The following is a 23,285-nucleotide window of genomic DNA, read 5'->3' as shown; positions in this document are numbered from 1 at the left end:
AATACTCCAAAAACCCATTATGAATAGGTTAGATGAAGTAATGAAACAATTAGGAACATAATCTGTAAGAACCCCAGGGCCTAATTGTAGCAGAACTGAGGAAACCATTAAGTTGGTTAAAGAGGAAGTTGAGCGTCTGCAAAGACCCCTTCTAGATAGATTAGACTCAGTTATGCAGAGACTATCCGAAGTCGTACCACAACAAGAGACAGTTATTTCTCAAAATCAAGGGAGAGTTAATGACCAAAGAGGCAGTAGAGAGCCCCCAAGATGTTTCAATTGTAACAAACTGGGACATTTTGCACAAAACGGTTACTTTAACAAGAAGAGTTTTGGTAGAGTTCATGTCAGAGACTCAGATTCACATACATATACTAACAGAGTATGGAAAAAGGGACAAGGAGGAAAGGAGCATCCTTACGAGATGGAGGTGAGGGCGAGTGCATATGGAAAATACTGCAATGCTTTGCTAGACACTGGGGCCCAAGCATCCATCCTATCGGAGGATTACTTTAAAATAATAGAATCTCATGCCAAGGATAATATCACTCACCTTAAACAACGAGTGAGAGTGTCAGGTGTCACAACTTCCATGACTCGTGCTTCTAGGTCTGTGAATCTAAAGTTATACCTGCCTAAGTTCAAATTATGTGTTTGGCAGGAGTTTTTGATCCTACCAGGATCCTCTCTTCCACACACCAAGCTGATCCTAGGCACAGATTTCCTATCAAGGTATGACTTTAAATGTGATTACATGAGGAAAGAAACATACTTATTGGGAAGGAGACAATTTACAAGGAAAGGAAAAATTCCAGAGTTACTTAAGGAAGAGAGAAATGAGTCTCAAGAGAGGAATCATGAGTCCCACGTAAATAAAGTGAAGAAATCATCACATGAGGAGGTAGTCTGTGAAAGGAAATCACAAGTAGTTAAGGTTAAATCAGAGGTAAATTTCTGCAAGGTTAAAAAGGGGAAGAGAAATAAAAACAAAAGAAATTAAGTACATCAGTTATGAGCATACTGATAATGAATACAAAGAAAAAGGGGAAAGGAGAAGGAAAGTACAAAAAAAGGGGGGGGAACCCCGTATATAAGAGAAAAGGAACACTTCAAAAAAAAGAAAAATTTCTCTTAAAGAAATTTTTTTGTTTAAAGGGGGGACCTTTGTTACACCCTGATATCTTAAGAATGTAAAATTCTCAGTTATCATGGTGTAATATGAAGAATAAATAAAATAAATTAAAATCCCTGCATAAAAGATAATAGTTGAATTAATTAAAAGAAAAGGAAAGATTCTTGCATCCAATAAAATATATAAAAAAATAAAGGTTTTGTTAAACTAACTAACAAAGGAAAGAATATATTAATATTGTGATATGATTTAAATGAGAAAAGTTAAATAAATAAGACAGAAAAGGATTAGTCATAAGAGATGGTATGTGAGAGGCTAGAGATTAAGTTATTAAGTAAGTTCAGGGCCGATTCCCGGATTGAGACATCGTTACGGGCTCGCCGATCAAAGGACGTTTGGCAGAAAAACGCCACCCTAATTGGTCGGTGAAGTAAAAACAAGTATGGGGCGGAGAAAAGAAGTTAGAAAAAGTGACGTTAGGAAAACAGGTATAAAAGGGTTGGACCCCCCCCCCCCACGAGGCTTTTTTGGTTTTGGTTTTGATTCTGTTCCAAAGGAGTCCTTCGCAAGCTCTTTTGTAGGGATTTCACAGTGATTTCCTGACTGGCGAAATAGGGGTTATATCTGCGACGTCATAACATGGAAACAAAAGTGAGCGGAATCTCGGTTCCATATTTCCTATGTGAGAAGCGAAGAATGCCTTATAGTCGAGGAAAAGAAAGCATATTATTTGTGTTCCAACTTCAGTGACAACTACGAAGAACGGAGAGCTGTAAAGAAATCGATATCCACGTGGCGAGTTGCACAGTCGATATATAGATGATTCAGAGTGTGGCTAAGCATAGTTCAACTCAAAAAAGGAACGTAGGAGTATCAGATTATTGGAGAAGTTACACCAAGCTAGTTCAATCAGAAGAAGGTAAAGGCCCATATGTTTTGTGGTCCCACTTGGTATATCCAGCTGTTTTTCTGAGGAACTTCATTTCTGCTGTTTGAATTCGTTTTTCATCTTTCCTTTTCATGGTCCATGTTTCGCTTCCGTATAGTAGAGTTGGTTTTGACAAGACATTATATAGTCTGATTCTAGTGTGTTTTTGTACCAGGGATGGCTTAAATATACTATTTATTATGCCATTTACTTTGACAAAGTTTGATATTTTAGTGTCTATGTCTTTTTCTTCTTCGTATGATAGATCACATCCCAAGTATCTGAAAGTGTTTACTTGTTCTAGTATTGTATTATCTATCACTATTTTACTTCTGATTGGGTTTTCTCCTTTGAATGCCATTATTTTTGTTTTTTCTTTGGATATTGTCATATTATATTGCTTTGAGATATCATTTAATGATTTTAATGATCTTTGTAAGTCATCTTCTGATGTAGCTAATACTATTTGATCATCTGCAAATAGTATTGTATCTATCTTCATTTGCGGGGTCATTTGTATACCAAATGGGTTATGCTGTTTCCAGATTGTTAATATTTCATTTATATATATATTGAAAAGCAGAGGTGAGAGGGTACATCCTTGTCGTACTCCTCTTGATATGTCTTTCCATTCTGAGGTGTGTTCTAATTTAACTGCTATTTTATTTCCTGTATATGTTTCTTGAATAGATTGTAAAAGTTGGTTTGGTATGTTTAAATTGGTTAATATTTTAAATAATTTTTGTCGACTAATTTTGTCAAATGCTTTTTCATAATCAATAAACGCCACATGTGTTTCTTTTTGAAATTCTCTTCTCTTTTCTATTAATAATTTTAAAGTAAAAATTGGATCTATGCAGGATCGGCCTTTTCGGAAGCCATTTTGTTCTTCTAGTAATTTGTTTTCTACAATACTGCTTAGTTTCTCTTTTAATATTCCTGCATATATTTTATATCCTGTATTCAGCAGGCTAATTCCCCTATAATTATTGCAATTGTCTTTATTTCCTTTTTTATAGATTGGGATACCAGTGCTTTTTTCCAAGAGTTAGGGGTTTTTCCGGACATCCAAACCTTATTAAAAAATTTCAAAAGTCTTTCATTAAATTTTTCATCTGCATTTTTGTGTAGTTCTATATTTATATTGTCTTCTCCTGGCGTTTTCCTATTTTTCATCTTTATTATATTTTTCAGTTCTAACATTGTGATATTTTCTATTAAGTCATTCTTTGTCTTATAAAATTTTAATTCATTGTTCTCATCTGTCCAGAGATTTTGGAAATAGGTCACCCATTTTTCTAAATCTATTGTTTGTATTTTTATCTTTTCTTTTATTTCTTTATTCATGTATTTTATTACTTTATAGGTTTTGGGTTGTGGCTTAAATAAATCCTTTTCTAGTTCTGTTACGAAATTGTTCCATCTTTCTCTATGTTTTTTCCTTACTTCTCGTTTTGCAATTGCACTATTTCTTTTATACTCTATTTCTGCTTCTATTGTTTTGGAATTTAGCCATTTCTGGTAACTGTCCTTTTTGGTTTTTATTATATTTTCTATTTCTTTGTTCCAGTCTCGTAGTCCTCTTTTTCTAATCCATTTGTGCTTTATTCCTAAGGTTTCTGTTGCTGCTTTTGTGAGAATTTGTTTCAAATTTTCCCATTCATCTTCTATGTCACTTGATTCATGTGTGGTTTCTGTTTTTAAGTTTGTGCATTTTTGATATTGTAGTCTAACTTGAGGATCCTGTAATGAAGAAATTTTGTAGCTCGGCTGGTAAGAATTTTCAATTCTATGTGTTTTTAGCCACTTTGGTTTAAAACGAATTTTTGCTGATACCATATAATGATCAGAGTTTAATTCAAAGCCTCGATATGCTCTTACGTCTAAAATTAACTCCGCTAATTTAAAATTTGTGATAACGTAGTCAATTACTGATTTGTATCCTCTGGCTGACCAAGTATATTTATGTATTTCCTTGTGTTTAAACATTGAATTCGTTATTCTCATATTATTATAAATGACAAAATCGCGCAATCTGCGACCATTTTGATTACACGTATCTTCGCCAAATTTACCTATGTTTGTTTTGTATTTTTTGTTTCCTATTCTGGCATTTAAATCTCCTGCTAGCAGTAAATAGTCAGTTTTGTTTGTTTTATCTATGGCATTCTGTAATTCTTTATAAAATATATTACTGTCTTCTTCTTTTCCCTCTTCTGGTGCATATGCACCAATTATTGTTATGTGGCCTCTTAATGTCTTGAGTCTAATTTCTATTAGTCTTTCATTCAAATAGTTGTAATATACAATATTGTTCTTTAGGGATTTATGTACCATAATCATTATACGTGCTTTTGCTCTTTCTTCTTTTTTTACCCCACTGTAGATTTGTATATAGTTGTTTGTTTCTTTTGTACCTTTTTGTTTTTTCTTTGTTTCTGTTACTATACATATCTTTATGTTAGCTTGGTTTAGTTGTTTATCAAGTTCTTCTTTGTGTGCAATGCTTCTCACATTCCATGTTGCAATCTTCATTATGTGTTCCTTTTTCCAATTTCGTTTACCGTTTCCTGGGTTGTGGTCTTTTCTTTGCATGAAACTTGAAAGTATTTTGAATTTCCCCAGGGCAGGTTACTAACCTGTCGCTGGGTAAGTCCAGTGGTAGGGCTGCTACCTAACGCCTCTGGACAGGCAGATCTAACAGCATTTACTCTGTTAGGGTGTTAAGGTTATACCGCCCATACTCGGTCGCCAGTGCCTCGTTTGTACTTTTAGAACAGGATGGACCACGGGAAGGTGAGGTTGACATTTGAGTGGGAGAGGTTATGTATTGCGCTTCACCACCCCTTCTACCCCCTTGGAGAACTTAAAAAATATATTCACCACTATCGTTATGGCAAGTTGGGACTACCAGACCCTGCTTTGGATATCCCCCCTCCACACACACACACACACACACACACACACATGCACACACAGGATCAAAGGGACAAAAACAAAAGTACTACACAGAAGTCATTATAAATCAGAGATACTGTTTTTGGAATCAACAGCAGCTTTAAAACATTCCCCTAACTTCAACAAGTATGGCAGTATCAATTTACCAAAAATCTGGGAGACAGTTATTTTAAGATCTGATTAATACTTTCTCTCTCTCTCTCTTTACCAATAGATGGTGGCAATTATGGCTTTCTTGATCCCACTGCTAACCAAATTGTTGCTGGTTGTGTACTGCGACAAACAGTTTTTGTTCTCTGAAGATGCTCGATATAATATCAGAAAATAAATACTAATGATTTTCTTATTATTCTGTATTGTAAATTAACACAATCAAATAAATTTACAATAACATTTCTTGTTTTCATTTCATAATGTAATCATCTTTACTTAGGTTACCAAAGAGAGCTTAATTACAAACGAGATGATGGCTCCTTTAGTAATTTTGGCAGAAGGGACAGAGATGGAAGTACATGGTGAGAAATTTATGTTGTGTCTTTTGCTTTAGTTTTAACTGCTGTATGCTTTGTTAATTCATATATTTGAGAAGAAATAAATGTTTTATCCATGTTTTGTTCTAATCTAAGCAAACAATAAAAGTTTGTATTAGAAGTATCTTCATTTTGAGAGGACAGTTAACTCCATAACAAGTCATAAGTATTCTTTTAATATAATGCATGCTTCAGAGATTTGCATTACATTTTAGTGGGTCTGCTGATAAGTCCCTTCATAGAACAAACAGAAGAATGATGGGACATTATGCTTTTCTATTGGAAAATTCCTAAGTTCAGTTCTCATCATGATGAGCAGGATCTTTATATGACTTCATCAGTTGAAGGTGAGGTAGCCAATCTCATGCAGAAGCAACATGTTTTTTTTTCCCCCTCCTGGAATCTTTCGTTTTTTTAAATGCAAATCAGCATAACATACCTTACAGATAAAAAATACTATTAGTGGTTAGTAGATGACATTGTAAGTAAATAGTGGACAGTTCTGTTGTGTGTGCAGATGGAGGATTAAGTAGTACAGTGTGGAGTAGACTGTCCTCCCGTGATGAGTCTTATGACTTCTTTAAGGTCTCACATAAATAATAATAACAACAATTAGTATTATTATTATTATTAACATCTGACCTCCATGGAATCAGAGACTCATCGTGGCAGATATACAACCATTGCACACAATGCACATCCAACCGTACTTTAAATTGATTCAATGTTGATTCAATTCAATGAGAGGGTGCTAGTGGGTCAAGCGCTACGAACGTGTTTTGAAGAGCTCCTGATTCAGATAAGTTTTACTAGGAATAATTAAGTATATATGCGTAATTGTTTAAGTAAGAGCGGCTGTAAACGTTGTACGCTACCGATATTATTAGTGTGGGGTTTTTTTTCTTGCTTAAAATAAATACGAAAACGTTAATATTAGACCTAGTAACCTGCAGAGAAAAAAAAAAAAAAAAAATGGCGGCGGCATTGTCATTCCATGATTTTAATTTGGATTTCAGTCGGTTCGTTAAGTGTGAGGTCTGTTATATGTATTCCTTCGATTACATAAATGATTTGTGGATGTTTAGTGCGGATGGAAGAAGGGTGTGTGCGAAATGTGACCTGAACGAGGAATTGATAAATGCGAATATGAAGTTGATGACAGAAAGTGCTAGTACTGATTGTGTTGCAAGTGCACGTTTGAAAGAGAAGGATGGCGAGAAAGACAGGCGAAAAAATGTTAAAAAATCAGGAAAAAAGAAAAAGAGCGATTTAACAACCGCAACGGATGTTAAAAGGGATGAAAGTAAGGCGGAAAGAAACGAAATTGAGAGAACGAATGAAAGTAGAAATGGCGTGGTGCAGAAATCGCAAGTAAAAAAAATCGAAAGAATGAATGATAGCGAAAAAAGAATGACTGATGGCGAAAGTTGGACGCATTTTGGAACGAAAGTACTGAACCAAAGAAAGATGAATGACAGTAAAAGTGAGAAGAATGATAGCGAAAGTTGGACGCATGTTAGTCCGAAAGTACGGAAACAAAGAAAGATATGTGAGAGTGAAAGTGAGAAGAATGATAGTGAAAGTTGGACGTATGTTGGACCGAAAGTACGGAAACAAAGAAGGATGAATGAGAGGGAAAGTGAGAAGAGGGGGTCGAGAGTTAGAAAGTTAGAAAGATTTAATGATAGAGTGAATGCGTCGCGAGGTTCAGAAGGTGAATTGGATTGGATGAAGCAAGAAATGAAATGGATGTGGAATGAAATTAAGAGAATTCAGGTCAAAACTATTAAAATAAATCATGATGGCATGAAAGAGTTAACAAAAGATGAGCGAGTGGCGTTGTATGGCGACTCCATTATTAAAGGTGTGCTAGAGGATACAATGCACAAGGTATGTTTTCCAGGCGGTAAAATGAGTAGAGTGATTGAGGCATTGAATATGAGGCGGGAACGAGCAAAAGAGTTAATTGTATTAATTGGTACGAATGATTTGAGAGAGAACAAAGAACATGTCAAAATGAATGTCAGGAGACTGCTTGGAAAGATAAAGGAGAATAGTGTGACAGGAAGGGTGGTCAGTGTGTTGCCTAGGTATGATTGTGGTGAAATGAGGTGGAGAGCAAGGATTATGAATGATATTCTGGCTGAAATGTGTGAGGAGATGGGAGTACAGTTTGTTAATGTGTGGAATGAGTTTGAGGGACGAAGTGAGCTGTATGGGAGCGATGGACTGCATTTGAGTGGTTATGGTGTGAGTCGCTTGGAGAGACTGCTGCTGGAAGGTAGAGAAGTGAATAGAGAGAATGAATCAGATCGAGAGGGGAGTGATGTGGAAGAGCAGGAGAGATTGAAGGAGTGGAAATGAATGTGGAAGTGAGTGGTATGAGTATAGAAAATGAGAGAATGGGTGTGCAAGAGGAGCAGGGAAACGGGGAGGCTCAAGGTGGACAGGGATACACAGCGTGAGAAAGGTGGATGCTCCAAGAGGATGTGAGAGAATGTGTAGGCAGGAAAGTAATGGGATGATTAGGGATCAAAAGGAAACAGATGGAATTGCAAAGGGTTCTAAAATGAAGAAGAACAAAGGGAAATGGCCCCCAGTCCAGCATGGAGAGATCACATCGAGTGAGTGGTATTAGTGGAACTAGCTGTAGATCCAGAAATGAGTTGTTGTGTTTGTATACCAATGCTAGAAGTATAAGAAACAAGGCGGATGAAATGGTTGCACTAATTGCGTCTGTGCACCCAGAGATTGTCGGAATAAGTGAGACATGGTTAGATGAGGATGACATTCTGACAGGAATAGAGATGGAACGGTATGATGTGTTTCGTGAGGATAGAAGGGGTAAAAAGGGAGGGGGAGCGCTATTGATGATAGAGAAAGAGTTATGTCCATACAAGGTAGAGATGCAAGAGGGAAATGGGGCCAGTGGTTTTGAGACAGTATGGTGTGAGATAGAGGTGAATAGAATCAAATACTTGGTGGGATGTTGTTATAGACCTGGTAATGTGGATGGTGGTGATAGTGAAATGTATAGTCAAATAAGCCAAGTAAATAAGAAAAGGGTGATCATTATGGGTGATTTTAATTATGGCAATATAGACTGGAATGAAGAGATAGCAACTGGAAGTAAAGAAAATGAGTTTCTTGAGTTTTTGAGGGATAACTACCTCAGACAGTATGTAACAGAGGGCACAAGAGGATTAAGGGTCTTGGATTTGGTCATCTCATCGGAGGATGTAATTATCAATGAGGTATCAAATCATCCACCAATTGGTGAAAGTGACCATGAGGTGATTACTTGGGTGGTTGCCAGCAGTGCAAGGACCCCTGTGAAAAAAGGGTATATGTGGAACTACAAGGGGGTGATTATGAAGAGCTCAGGTGACAGCTTGCAGGTGTATGAGGAGTTAGCTGGAAAAGAGATCAATGCAGCTTGGGGGATTTTCAAAAAATATTTAGTGGATGCATTGTCTAAATGTATACCATGGGTGAGAAGGTTAAATTAGTTAGGTGTGAGATGGATGAATAAAGAGATTAAGAATGCAATACAGAGAAAAAGGGCATTGTGGAGGCAGCATAAGAGAAGTGGAAGTAACCAATTTCATGAGTTCTACAAAGACCAGGCAAGGAGAGTGACTTGGTTGGTGAGAGTAGCTAAAGAGAGGTATGAACAGCAGTTAGCTAATGAAGCTAAAAAGAATCCTAGGGAGTTCTTTCGATATGTAGCCAGCAAAAGAAAGAATGATTATGGAAGGATGACATTGATTGGAGGAAATGGTATAAAGACAGCTGTTGCAGAATGTGTGGTGGAGATACTTAATGAGCAGTTCATAAAGATCTTTCAATCTTGTGAATGTGACTTCATGGAGAGATTGAGAGCAGTTGATGATGGGGAGGAGAGACTGACTGTAAGTGAGCAAGAGGTGTTTGGGGAGTTGAGTAAACTAGATGTAAATAAGGCTGTGGGACTTGATAATATATCACCGCGTATTCTGAAGGAATGTGCCAGAGAGTTGACACCTGCCTCGACATATTTTTTTAATACGAGTCTTGCACTTGGTCAAGTCCCTAAAGAGTGGAAGGAGGGCAAGATTGTGCCACTTCATAAAGGAGGTGATCGAACTCAAGCATCAAACTATAGGCCTATCTGTGTGTCAGGTGTTGTGGTTAAGTTGTTGGAGAAGCTTGTGAGAACTAGGATCCAGAGTTGGGTTGACAACAGTTGTATAATCTTTGATGGACAGCATGGATTTGCTAAAGGGAGGTCATGTTTTAGTAATCTACTTACTTATTACAATAAAGTGACTGCTTCCTTGGACAGAGGAGAAGGATACACAGTAATATACTTGGATTTCGCAAAAGCTTTTGATAGAGTACCTCATGATAAGTTGACAGTCAAACTAGAGCAGATGGGGTTGGATATTAGATTAGTGCATTGGATTGGAGACTGGCTATCTGATAGGTATCAACAAGTTGTGTATGGGGGTGCAATATCCAGGAAAAGGAAAGTCACTAGTGGAGTGCCTCAGGGATCTGTTTTAGGGCCATTACTATTTAACTTGTATATTAATGATATTGGCAAAGATTTGGATGGAGATATTCAGTTGTTTGCAGATGATGCAAAGTTGGGACGAACCATAAAGAGTAGTGAAGATGTTGTGGCTCTGCAAGAAGACTTGAATAAATTGAGTGATTGGGCAAGCAAATGGGGATGTGAGTTCAATGTTGCAAAATGTAAGGTTTTAAAATTTGGAAAACAAAGATGGGATGCAGAATTTATGCTTGGTGAGAATATATTGTTGGAAGTAGAGGAAATAAGAGATCTGGGAGTGATAGTGGATAAGGATCTAAAATTTAGGGGACACATCGCCAAAATTGTGAAGACAACACAAAGACTTCTGTGAATGATGAGGAGGACACTGACGTGTAGAAGTAGGGAAATTCTTGTTCCATTTTATAAGGCTTTGATTAGGCCACACATAGACTATTGTGCCCAGATTTGGTCACCTGGTTTTCAGAAGGATGAAGAGATGTTGGAAAGGGTCCAAAGGCGACTGACTAAGGTAGTTTCTGACCTCTGGAATGTCGAGTATGAGGAAAGATTGAAAAGATGTAATTTGCAGAGTCTAGTGGAGAGAAGGAAGAGGGGAGATATGATAGAGACCTACAAGTTGGTAAGGGGTTGTTATAGGATCAATGGTGGAGAAGTTCTACAGCGAATAGTGGGAGATCAGGGGAGAACCAGAGGTCATCCCTGGAAACTGTATAAAGAGGGTGCGAGTAGGGGAGTGAGAGGCAGGTTTTTTTCGTGCAGAGTTGTGAATGATTGGAATGCCTTGCCTGAGAGTGTGGTGTCTGCAAGGAGTTTGAATGTGTTTAAGACCCGGTATGATGAGATGTGTGTGAGATAAAAGGACCTCCTAGATGAGTCTTTGACTCCATGAGGTCTTGTTTAATAATAATAATAATGTGTCTACACTCACAACACACACACTCAGGCAATGCATTCCACTCACCAACACTCTCCATGCAAATAACCAGCTCCCTGTTCTTCTGCTCACACCCTCCTTATACGGTTTACAGCAATGGCCTCTTGTTCTACTCCCTTCTCACATTCTATGAAAAATCTCTTCCACGTCAACCTGAAAACAACCTTTGACTAGCTTATATGTCTCAATGATACCCCCCCCCCCACTTCCTCCTATTCACAAGCTCTGCAACTTATATTCTCTCATAAGTATAAGAAATATCCTTGTACTCTACATTCCAAAGACCACTGACCGCCTCTGTGAATCTTCTCTGGACCCTTTCAACATATCCTCATGACCATAAAAACCTGGTGACCAAATCTGCAATCATTAATCAATATAAGGCCTGATCAAAACAGCATAACCTCTCTATTTCTGCATATCAGAGTTCTCCGCATCATTGCCATTATCTGATGTGATGTCTTTACAACTTGTGCAATGAGGTCCTTGAATTTTAAGTCCTTGTACACCAGCACTGCTAGATCTCTCATCTCCTCTACTTCCTTTAAAGTTTCTCCCAAGTGTATACATGCATCCCATGATTGCTTACCAGATCTCAAACCTTACGCTTTGCCACATGGAACTGGCAGTTCCATTCATTCAATCTATTCGAGTCCTCTTGTAAGGCCATAATATCCACTTGGCTCTACATTGCTCTCCCCAGTTTTATATCATCCACAAACAACTACATATCAGTTAAACCCATCCCAATATCATTAACATACAAGTTGAACAACAATGCTCCCAAAACTGATCCCTGTGGTACACCACTAGTGACCTTTCTCTTTAGGGATACCACACGCCCATATACAACTTTCTGATATCTATCTGAGAGCCAGTCAGTCATTGATGCAACTCAGAAGTCTGTTATCCAATCCCATGTTGCCAATGTTTTTACCAGCTTCTCGTGTGGCAGTCTATCAAAACCTTTTGCAAAATCCAAGTACACCACTGTATATGCATATCCCTGACCAAGGTATTTGTCACCTTGTTATAGTACATTCTATTGACTAGGATGAAATATCCTTTTAAAGTGATCACTAAATACTTCAACCAGGGCCAGCAGAAGCGGGCATGCAGTGCATGCGTGCGCCGCTATGATGCGGGCACCGCTGCCAGGGAATGGTTCGTAAGTTAATTTTTAAGAAACAAAATTTTTATCATAAAAACAAAAAAATTCTTAGAATGATCAGTATTAAAATAAATGAGGCCGTATACACTGAATAAAAAATTTTAAAAAATGTATATTGCCGCCTCTTTGATTAGCCGGCTGTTTACAATTTTCAGCTAAAGCAGGCTAAATGCTTGCCTGCAGAATGTTGTGTCTACTGCAGTCTATCTAAAGTGAAAGTGAACAGTTTTTATGCGCGGAAACGAATTTTCGTACAAAACATTTGTTGCTAGTTAACCAGTAATATGGTACTCATCTCAGTAGGCTACTGACAGTAGCGCAGTGCGGACTATTATTTCGTCTCTGAGTCGTGTTGTGTAATAATTTCTTGTGGGTATAAAATAGAAATGGAATCAAAAATTTAAAAAAAAGTTATCCGGTGCACAAAATCATAAGTGTCACGCTGCGAAACAAGCAGATATTAAGAAACAAACTGGGGCTCTTAATAAATTTGTTTAAAATATTAAAATATTCTGATGCTATTGTAACCTACTCGATACATTAGAAATCAGAGTTGAAGAACCGTGCACATCATCCAGTTTGCATGAGGGTACTATTGCAACTATTGAACAAGATAATTGAACATGATTTAAGTGAATAATAGTTAGGATTTAGTCATCTACAACAAGATTTAGTTGTAGTTGACCACGAAACTAACACATTGTTAGTCTGTGAATTTAGAAGATCCAGGTGAATGGGGAAATATTGATGAAAAATTACGAGTTGTTTTAATTGAAATGGGGCTTGTTCAAAATAAAAATATAATATATCCCGGATATACATATTGGTCATAAATTTGGCGACACGTATTATAATAGAAAAATTGAAAACATGGCTCATTTATTCCGAAACTTTAAATTCTGTTTTTTGCTTTTGATGCAAACTTGTCGCACCTACTGAATCAACTGAATCATCCACTGAGTCTTGTAGACGGTTATAACGATTGGAGAAATGTAAGTACAATTTTACATACACATGAGACTAGTTTAACTCACATGAAAAATTTCTTAAAATGGAAGGAACTTGATAAAAATTTAAATAAACAAAACTACTATTGATTTCATTATGTTGGAGGTTTAATGGATTTTTTACAACACTCAAAAAGAATTAAAATAGAATTTAATACTTCCTATATTTCGTTCTAGTCACTAGGACATCTACGGGGATTACAAAAACAATTAATGTAACATGCACACAAAAACTTACAATACTAAGCCCAACTACGTGGGTGACACTAAAGTCCTATCTAGGTGGAGCGCCCTCTAAGGGCGGTAGTAGGTGGCCTGGAATGTAAGGTGGGACCTCTGGTGATGAGTGTTTCCCAAATCTTAGGAAGCTTAATGCAACCGTATTTGTTAAGATTTGGTTGGTTTCTGAGAGCAGCAGCAGCTCTCACAAGTGACACTTTATCTCTCTTAGAAAACGTTTTTCCCTCTGACATCTTAGATCTCTTTTCCTTTGCCATCAACTCTGGGTATTTCTCTTGGAAGAACAAAATCTACAAGCAGAGGGAACTGCCATGGGTCTCACCCCCCCCCCCTTGCCAATTTTTATATGGAAGATTTTGAAAAACGAGCCATAGACTCAGCCCCACTCAAACCTTCTATCTGGCTAAGATATGTAGATGATGTGTTCTCTATTTGGCCTCATGGCCCAGACATGTTAGACTCCTTCCTCAGTCATCTCAATAGCCTACATCCAAGAATCCAGTTTACTATGGAAAAGGAAAAGAACAATTGTTTACCCTTCCTAGACACCTTAGTCACACGCCTGCCTAATGATACACTTGCCTTCACTGTATACAGAAAACCCACACACACAGGCAGATACATTCACAAACTCTCCCACCACCACCCCTCGCAACAATATGGCATCATTAAAACTCTTACCAAGAGAGCCCACAATCTTTGTTCCAGTGGAACCGCCCTCACTACTGAGCTTAACCACATACACAGAACTTTCCACTCCAATGGCTACAGCGAACACAGTATCAAAAAAATAATCAATTCCTCCCCCATTCCCCGTCCCTCTCGTCAACAAGATTTTAAAAATGCCATCACCATACCCTACATCCATGGTACTTCGGAAAAAATACCAAGATACTAAAAAAGTATAACCTACACACAGCATATAAGCCCTACCGCAAACTTGCTACCCTTATCTGTTCTACAAAAGATCAGCTCCCTCCTCTCTCTCTGCCTGGAGTTTACAAAGTACCCTGTTCCTGTAAGCTTGCATACTTTGGACAGACAGGCATATCAGCATCCATCCACCTGGAGGAACACAAGTCGTACATCATTAAACACAACTATGGCATTCAGGCTTGGCTGACCATGTTTTGGACACCACCCACAGAGTATCATGAAAGAAAACCACCATGCTCCACCACAGCAAATTCAAGAAAGAGAGACTTTTCTTAGAAGCAGCAGCAGCTCTCAGAAACGTTACATTAATTGTGTTTGTAATCCCCGTAGATGTCCTAGTGACTAGGACGAAATATAGGAAGTATTAAATTCTATTTTAATTCTTTTTGAGTGTTGTAAAAAATCCATTAAACCTCCAACATAATGTCCTCACAGCACTTAAGCCTCTACACAAGAGTACTATTGATTTCCAGACTCAAAGCATGTATGAAATGGAATAGAAACATTGGATGAGTGTTTTAGAACGCTTGATTGAAATTATAAAATTCGTTCGTAGCCAAAATTTAACTTTTCACGGATCATCTGATAAATTATATGAAAGAAATAACTGCAATTTTTTAAAATTAGTCTAACTGTTTGGGAGGTTTGATCCCGTTATGGAAAATCATGTTGAAAGAGCCCTACAACAAATCAGTAGAGTACACTATTTGAGTAAAGACAGTCAAAATGAAATATTGGAAACTTTAAGTAATGCAATTAGGGATACAATTTTATTATCAATTCGAAAATCTAAATATTATTCCATAATTTTAGGCTGCACACCTGATGGAAGTAAAACAGAACAAATTACCATTATTATTCGCTTTGTTTCCTGTGACAATGGAATTGTCAAGATCAGGGAAAACGTTTTAGGTTTTGCAGATATATCAGATTCCACAGGATGTGCTTTATGTGCAACAATAATGGAACAACTGGAAAAATGGAACATTCCCATTGAAGACATGCGAGGTCAAGGGGGGCAAATATGGGCTCCAAAATTTGCTTTTGAACAAAAATCCTCTAGCTTTTTATGTGCCATGTGCTGCTCATACTCTAAATTTAATCATTAACAATGCAGCCAAAGTGAATGCAGATGGAATTAGTTTCTTTGCAGTTATTCAAGAAATATACAATTCTTTTCATTCTCTTACAAACGTTGGGCAATACTTTTAAAGTTCGTAAAAAAAATTAACATTGAAACAGCCATCAGAAACGCGATGGGATAGTAACATTAATGCAATCCGCCCTCTACGATATCAGTTAGGAGAAATTTATAATGCACTTTTTTGAAATTTTAAATAATGAAAATTTTAATAAAGAAACTCAAGCATGAAGCACAAACATTATGTGCTAAAATAAAGGACTACAAATTTATTTGCTTTCTTATAACTTGGTACGATTTACTTAACAGAATAAACCCTGTGAGTAAAATGCTTCAAGACAAAAATATGAACATTACGCTTGATTTAGAATCTATCGAAAACTTAAAAATATTCTTACAAGAGTATCTATCAGATACAAATTTTAAAGAAGTTCTAAAAACGGCAAAATAACTGAGTGAAGAGGTGAATGGAGAACAAGAATTTAAAACTGGTACAGAAGTTCGATGGCGAAAGAAGACACAACAATTTGACTACGAGCATCATGACAAAAAGCCACAATCGCCAGAAGATAAATTTAGAGTGAATGTGTTTTATATGCTTCTAGACGTTGCAATGTGTTCGTTAATAGAACGTTTTGAACAACTAAAAGATATGATAATTTCAATTTCTTGTATAGATTACTACAAATTAATAATGAAGATTTACGAAAAATTTGTGACGATTTAGAGATTCTCTTGAAGGACTGCGACAATAAAAACGTAACTGCAATAGAACTATATGACGAGTTATGTGCTTTCCGGGATATTTTTCGGATGGATAATTTAAATATTCAAAAGCCCTTTCGATATTCTTAATTTTATTGTGTCCAATAATTTATCTTTCCCTAACTTTTCAATTGCTTTAAGAATACTGTTAACTCCTTAACTGTTAGTGTAGCGAGCGGTGAACGTTCCTTTTTCCAAGTTGAAATTGATTAAAACCTACTTAAGAACAAGTATGTCACAAAAAAGGCTTGTTAGTTTGGCGTTAACAGCTATTGAAAATGATATATGTGCGGAATTAGACGTTAAGATCGTTATTTCTAATTTTGTGAATATGAAATCAAAAACCTTAAAATTTTAATTTAAAAAATTTCAAGTATATTTATGTAATTATTATTTAAATTAAGGGGATATTAAATCCTACATTGTTTCAAAACCGATTAAGAAACTCAAAGATTGGAATCAGAGAGTTTCATGCTGAATATAGTAAACCATAAAGTATCGGCGATCACTAGCGTGAGCTAACGTAAGTGACCCTAGTACGTAGTACAATACCGGACAACTCGTAGCAAAGGTGGTAAAGTTCTGATTGCTATTAGGTATTTTCCATAATGAAAAAACACATTTCCTAGGAAATGTATGCTGTTATTACATTATGGTGGGAGGTCACTACTCAGACCGGTTTCAGCCTTTTTTGAGGCTTCATCAGTGAGTAGCTAGACCAAATTAATACCAAAGTGTATAGCGAAAAGAACTTATACTCTGCTATATGAGTTTCCAAATAGGTGCAACCATTAAGTTACTTAAATATAAAGAGCTAATAAGCTTCATTTCGGTGATGTAAACATTATTTAAATTAAGGGGATATTAATTCAGTAAATTAAGGGGATATAAATTCAGCCCGGTCACTACCCAGACCGGGCTGAAACCGGTCTGGGTAGTGACCTCCCAGCATAATGTAATAACAGCATACATTTCCTAGGAAATGTGTTTTTACATTATGGAAAATACCTAAGAATAGCGATCAGAACTTTACCACCTTTGCTACGAGTTGTCCGGTATTGTACTTACGTACTAGGGTCACTTGCATTAGCTCACGCTAGTGATCACCGATACTTTATGGTTTACTATATTCGGCATGAAACTCTCTGATTCCAATCTTTGAGTTTCTTATTCGGTTTTGAAACAATGTGGGATTTAATATCCCCTTAATTCAAATGTTTACATTGCCAAAATGAAGCTTATTAGCTCTTTATATTTAAGTAATATTGATGTAATTTAATTTATTTTCTGTTATTCTGTAAAGATATTATTTTTTGAATACTTATATTAAATGTTCTAATTATTTCTGGATTCTTTTATTATTTTCTCATCTATCTTGAGTTTCTTTTAATCTCCTAAAAGATAGTTCCACTTATAAAATTATTACAAGTCACTAACAATTTAGTAACTTGTAAAATGCAAGAATTTTTTAAACTTTAGTTCAAATAAATTTTAACTTTAATTAAAATTCATTTTAATTTTGTTAGCGATTCGGGTCAGTGAGAAGGCTATAATCCCTGTATCATTATATTCAATGATTAAAGTGAAGTGGCTTTATCAAAATTTGCTTTAATTTTTGAGAATTTTTTGAATATATGGGTTTTTAACGATTATCCTGCCTAGTCAACACTCCCGGTTTGTTACATTTAGCGAACTAACGTGTGGCTGTTCTGCCAAAATTTATTTAAGAAATTTCAAATAATTAAAATTTTTATTATCGTAAAAGAACCACACACTCCTGGATCATTACAGGGGCACTGAGATAGAAATTGCATGCGGGCGTCAAAGACCCTAGCGCTGGCTCTGAACTCAACAATGTCTTCTGCAGCAGTTACCATTCTACCACTTTCATTCATTAACATCATCTTACCGTGACCATTCTTCCCTCTACTTCCCACATATCTAAAAAAAAACTCTCTAAGTTTTTTCTTCACCTGGTTTGCCAATTTCTGGTCATACTGTACTTTTGATTTCCTTACCAACTGAGTCACTCTCCTAACTTGTTCTTTATACTCTTCATGTAACTAATTATTAGCATTATTCATCTTGTACTTCCTCCAAAATACCTTCTATTTCTGGATTTCATGCAATTCATCCATTTTACACCTACCTAATTCAGCCTTTTGGCCTTTGGAATACATTCACACATTGATGTGCTGTTATGTAAACATCTGCAAACAACTGCATATCAGTTAAACCCATCCCAATATCATTAACATACAAATTGAGCAACAATGCTCCCAAAACTGATCCTTGTGGTATACACCACTAGTGACCTTTCTCTTTAGGGATACCACACCCCCCATATACAAATTTCTGATACCTATCTGACAGCCAGTCAGTCACTGATCCAACTCAGAAGTCTGTTTCTTTGTCAATTCCAATGCAGCATTTATTTACTTCGTGCTCAACTATAACATTCCATGTTATAGCTTCAAGCTGTCTCCTAATCTTGTCATAATCACCAGCCTTATAATTCCACATATATTCTTTCCTCGCAAAACTGTACATATCACTAGTCTTAACACAAGTGATCACTTCATGATCACTATTAATCACCTGGAGGAAAGTGTGAAACCCCTCTCACTGTTACATCCTCTGATTAAATGATCAGATCTAGAACTCTTGATCCTTGCCTGCCCTCATTTACGCGCTGCCTGAGATAGTTATCTTTCAAGAACTCGAGAAATTCATTTTCCTTATTCCCAAAGGATATCTCTTCATTCCAATCTATATCTACCATAATTAAAATCATCCATAATAATTACCCTTCTTTGTTCACTAATTTAATTGTTTATACATTTCTTCATCACCACCCTCTACATTCCCAGGCCTATAGCAACATCCAACCACATATGTCCTCCTCTCAACCTCCACATTACACCACACTGTCTCATAACCATTGTCACTATTTCCCTTTATATGGACTTAATTCCCTGCTATCATCAGCAGCATTCTCCCCCCCCTCCCTTCTTGCTCTTTCTATTCTTGTGAAAAATACTGTATCCTTCCATTTCTATTCCCATGATGATATCGTCTTCATTCAACCATGTTTCACTTATTCCATTGATTTTGGGGCAAGTAAACTCAATCACTGAAACCATCTCATCCCCTCCCCTATTTCTGATACTTCTAGCATTTATAAACAAAGAGAACAGTTCATTTTTAGGTCTATAACCGCCTATCCAAGCCACTTGTTGGTTGTGATTTCTCCACCACACCTGCCCATTCACCTTTTTTCACCACTTACTACATATATCTGTTCAGTCTCAAAATCTACTCTCCCTATGCCATGTCTCCCTATCCACCCAGGCTCTCCCCCCTCCCATATTCCTGTTCTTCCTCTTGCATTCCCATTCTCTCTTCATCTCTCACACCACTACTGTTTTCACTGCCAAGCCCTTCATCTCTTTCTTCTAATCTCTTGCATGCATCACACACTGTACTTCCATCCAGCAACAATCTTCTCAATAACGTCCTGATAATTGCCTTCATATACTCCTTATGTCCACTTAGATCATTCATCCTAAAAATCACAACTTACTCTCTTGCTCATTTCTTCCACATGTCCAACACTGTAATTATTCTACTCTTTCTCCCCTTGGATAGCAGACCTGATGGATTCTCTCTCAGTAACTAGTCCTCTAATTATGGAGTTCCCATATTCTGCTATCCTGGAGTCACTCGTCACCTTTTTAACTCTTTTTTTATTTCATTCTGTTCTTTTGCACACTTCCATTAGTTTCCACTAAACATCTAATATCACTCTGCATATTCCTCATTTCATTTTTCATTTTCAATAACTGTTTCATTGAATCTTTTATTCTGATAATTTCACTCGCTATCGCTTCTGCAGTCTTGCTACCTCTTCTTCTGCCACATCTTGCTTCCGTTTTCTCAGTCATACTTTCTTTCCCTCCCTTATCACTAACTTTCGATTCTACATCCGTGCATTCTTTCACTCCCTCAGTTTCTCTTAGCTTTTGTTTCATTTCTGTTTCTTTCATGCACAATCTTCTATCTTTTCAGTCAGTTTCACATTCTTTACCTTATAGTCTAATAATATATCACACTTCCAACAAATCCATACTTTCTCTCGTCTCTCGTTCATTTTCTCTCTCTCTCTCTCCACAAACACATTTCTTATGCTCTGCCATGCATACATATAATAATAATTGAAAATAAATTTTAAACGTTAAAATATTGTTTCAGTTGCTTTTTATAGATGGTAATTTTTTATAAAGAATATTCTAAGTAGTGTAAGTTTGGCTAATAATACTACTATATTAAGATCTAGTAATATGAATGAAAGGAAAAAGGATCTATAATAAATTTAGTTTAATCCTTTATCCAAGTGTGAGCAAACAAAGTTTGCACCTGAAAGTATCTTCAGGACTTGGGTAAGGTAGTACAACACCGGGCAACTCGTTGCAAAGGTGGACCAAGCTAACATCACTCCTATCTCAGTATCTCCCATAATGCAAAACACATCTCTTTGCAGATATGTATAATGTTATGCATTAAGGGAAGGGGCCACTACCTAGACTAGTTTCAACCTTTATTGAGGTCTCTTCAGTGGGAGCCAGGCCCATACGTGGAGATACCAGGCAGAAGCAATAGCAAGGTCATCTGTACCTATAGGAGTTGCCAAAAGGTGTGCCACTGTTTTATTAAATTACTCTGGATTTAGAGAAAGATGTTGAAAGTTTATTTTTCACTTAGTTAGACTATAATAAATTTAGTTTAATCCTTTATCCATTAAGTTTGTGCCCGAAAGTATCTTCAGGACTTCCCTTAATGCATAACATTATACATATCCGCAAGGAGATATGTTTTGCATTATGGGAGATACTGAGATAAGAGTGATGTTAGCATGGTCCACCTTTGCAATGAGTTGCCTGTTGTTGTACTACTTTACCCCAGTCTTGAGGATACTTTAAGGTGCAAACTTTGTTTGCTCACACTTGGATAAATGATTAAACTAAATTTATTATTATTATTATTATTATTATTATTATTATTATTATTATTATTATTATTATTACGGGTATCTCCATGGAGTCAGTAGACTCATCGCAGGAGACCCAAACTAGCAAAACAATATCTGTCATATCTCTTCTTGAATTCATTTACAGACGAAGAGCTCACAACTAAGTCAGGCAATGAATTCCACTCATTCACCACCCTCCAGGCAAAAAACCTTGTTCTAACACCTTTGTTAACCACACTCTTCTTTAATTTCCAGAGATGACCTCTTGTTCTTCCATCACTATCACACAGCTGAAACATTTCCCCTGCATCAATCCTATAAAAACCTTTTAGTAATTTGAATGTTTCTATCATATTCCCTATTCTTCGCCTATCAACCAATCTCTGCAATCCATAAGCTCTCAATCTATCAATGTAGGGAGCATTTTTTATATCACTCACCAACTTGGTCACTCTTCTCTGAACCCTCTCCACAGCCTCCTCATCTCCAAGGAATCCAGGTGACCAGACCTGAGCACAGTAATCCAAATGTGGAAGTATCAATGCTTTATAAAGGGGAATAATAACCTCTTTATCTCTGGATGTCAGTGTGTTCCTCAACAACCAAGTAATCCTATGTGCAATCTTGGACACCTTAGCAATGTGTCCTCTGAACTTCATCTCCCTATCTACCAATACCCCTAAGTCCCTAGCCTCATCAATCTCTTGGAGTACCTTTCCATCGATGTAGTACACAGCTGGTAATCTTTTAATCCCAAAATGCATGACTTTACACTTTTCCACATTGAACTGACATCCATTTTCTTTTGCCCATTTTACCAGCTTATTTAAATCCTCCTGCAAACTTTCAACATCAGCTTGATTTTTTATTGCACTACACAACTTTGCATCATCAGCAAACAACTGAATATCTCCCTTTAAGCCGTTTCCTATATCATTTATATACAAATTAAACAACATTGGCCCAAGCACAGAGCCCTGAGGCACACCACTTGTCACCTGCCTCATTCTGGACTCGGCTCCTCCATACACCACCTTATGGTATCTCTCCCTGAGCCATTCTCCTATCCATATCACCAATTTAATATCCATTCCCATCTGCTCCAATTTGCGTAACAGTGTTCTATGGGGTATCCTGTCAAAAGCCTTAGCAAAATCCAGAAGTACCACTGTGTAGCCAGTTCCTTTGTCCAACTCAGATGTTATTCTATTATGAATAGTTAATAGATTGCTAAGGCAGGATCTACCTTTAACAAAACCATGTTGGCCTCTATAGAGTATCATGTCCTGATCCACCCATTCTTGAATTTTGTCTTTAACCAACTTTTCCAATACTTTTACCACTACTCCTGAGATGGTGATTGGTCTGTAATTCAATACTGCAGTTTTAGAGCCACCCTTATGCAAAGGAACCACTTTGCCTAACTTCCACCCCCTAGGGACCATACCAGAGTTCAAACTTAAGTTAAATATCCAGGTGAGAGGGGTTGACAATTCATTTGCACATTCACGCAACACCCGAGCTGATATTCCATCTAAGCCTACAGCAGTGTTTGCATTTAAGTTTTGCAATATATTTAATACCTCTGATTCTTTAGCTTCAATTCTCACATTAGGTATTGCTGTAGGTATAGAGATATCCTCACTTGGGTGATAGACTTTTGAAAAGTGATCACTCAGTAACTCGACTATTACATCTGATTTTGTCACCTCAATACCATCAGCACCCACTAAGGTTATCCTTCCGAAGTCATTCTTCCTCTTACTTGCCACATAACGGAAGAACTCTTTGGGATTACTCTTGATCTCTTTGGCTAAGGTCTTCTCATAATCTGATTTAGCTTTTCTTACTATGCTGGTAACCTTCCTAGCTTGAGCCTTGTACTGCTCATGGGTGTCCTGATCGCCTTTCTCCTTGTAAATTCTCCATAACATTTTCTTTTTTTGCAGTTCAAGC

General features: G+C 36.9%; 1 protein-coding gene across 1 annotated transcript in view; it reads left to right on the top strand.

Moving 5' to 3' along the window:
- Positions 1 to 23,285, top strand: part of LOC150096624 (CD109 antigen-like) — a 930,782-nt gene that overhangs the window by 662,611 nt on the left and 244,886 nt on the right. Inside the window, exon 25 of the mRNA XM_090407963.1 lies at positions 5,452 to 5,533. Coding sequence (XP_090264089.1) covers positions 5,452 to 5,533 — 82 coding nt within the window. The remainder of the gene's footprint in view (positions 1 to 5,451; positions 5,534 to 23,285) is intronic.

The sequence above is a fragment of the Typopeltis vanoorti genome, chromosome 18, assembly GCF_054136105.1.
Source record: "Typopeltis vanoorti isolate ZY-2024b chromosome 18, IOZ_Tvanoo_1.0, whole genome shotgun sequence".
Taxonomy (NCBI): Eukaryota; Metazoa; Arthropoda; class Arachnida; order Uropygi; family Thelyphonidae; genus Typopeltis; species Typopeltis vanoorti.
This window is presented reverse-complemented; position numbering and strand designations above follow the sequence as displayed.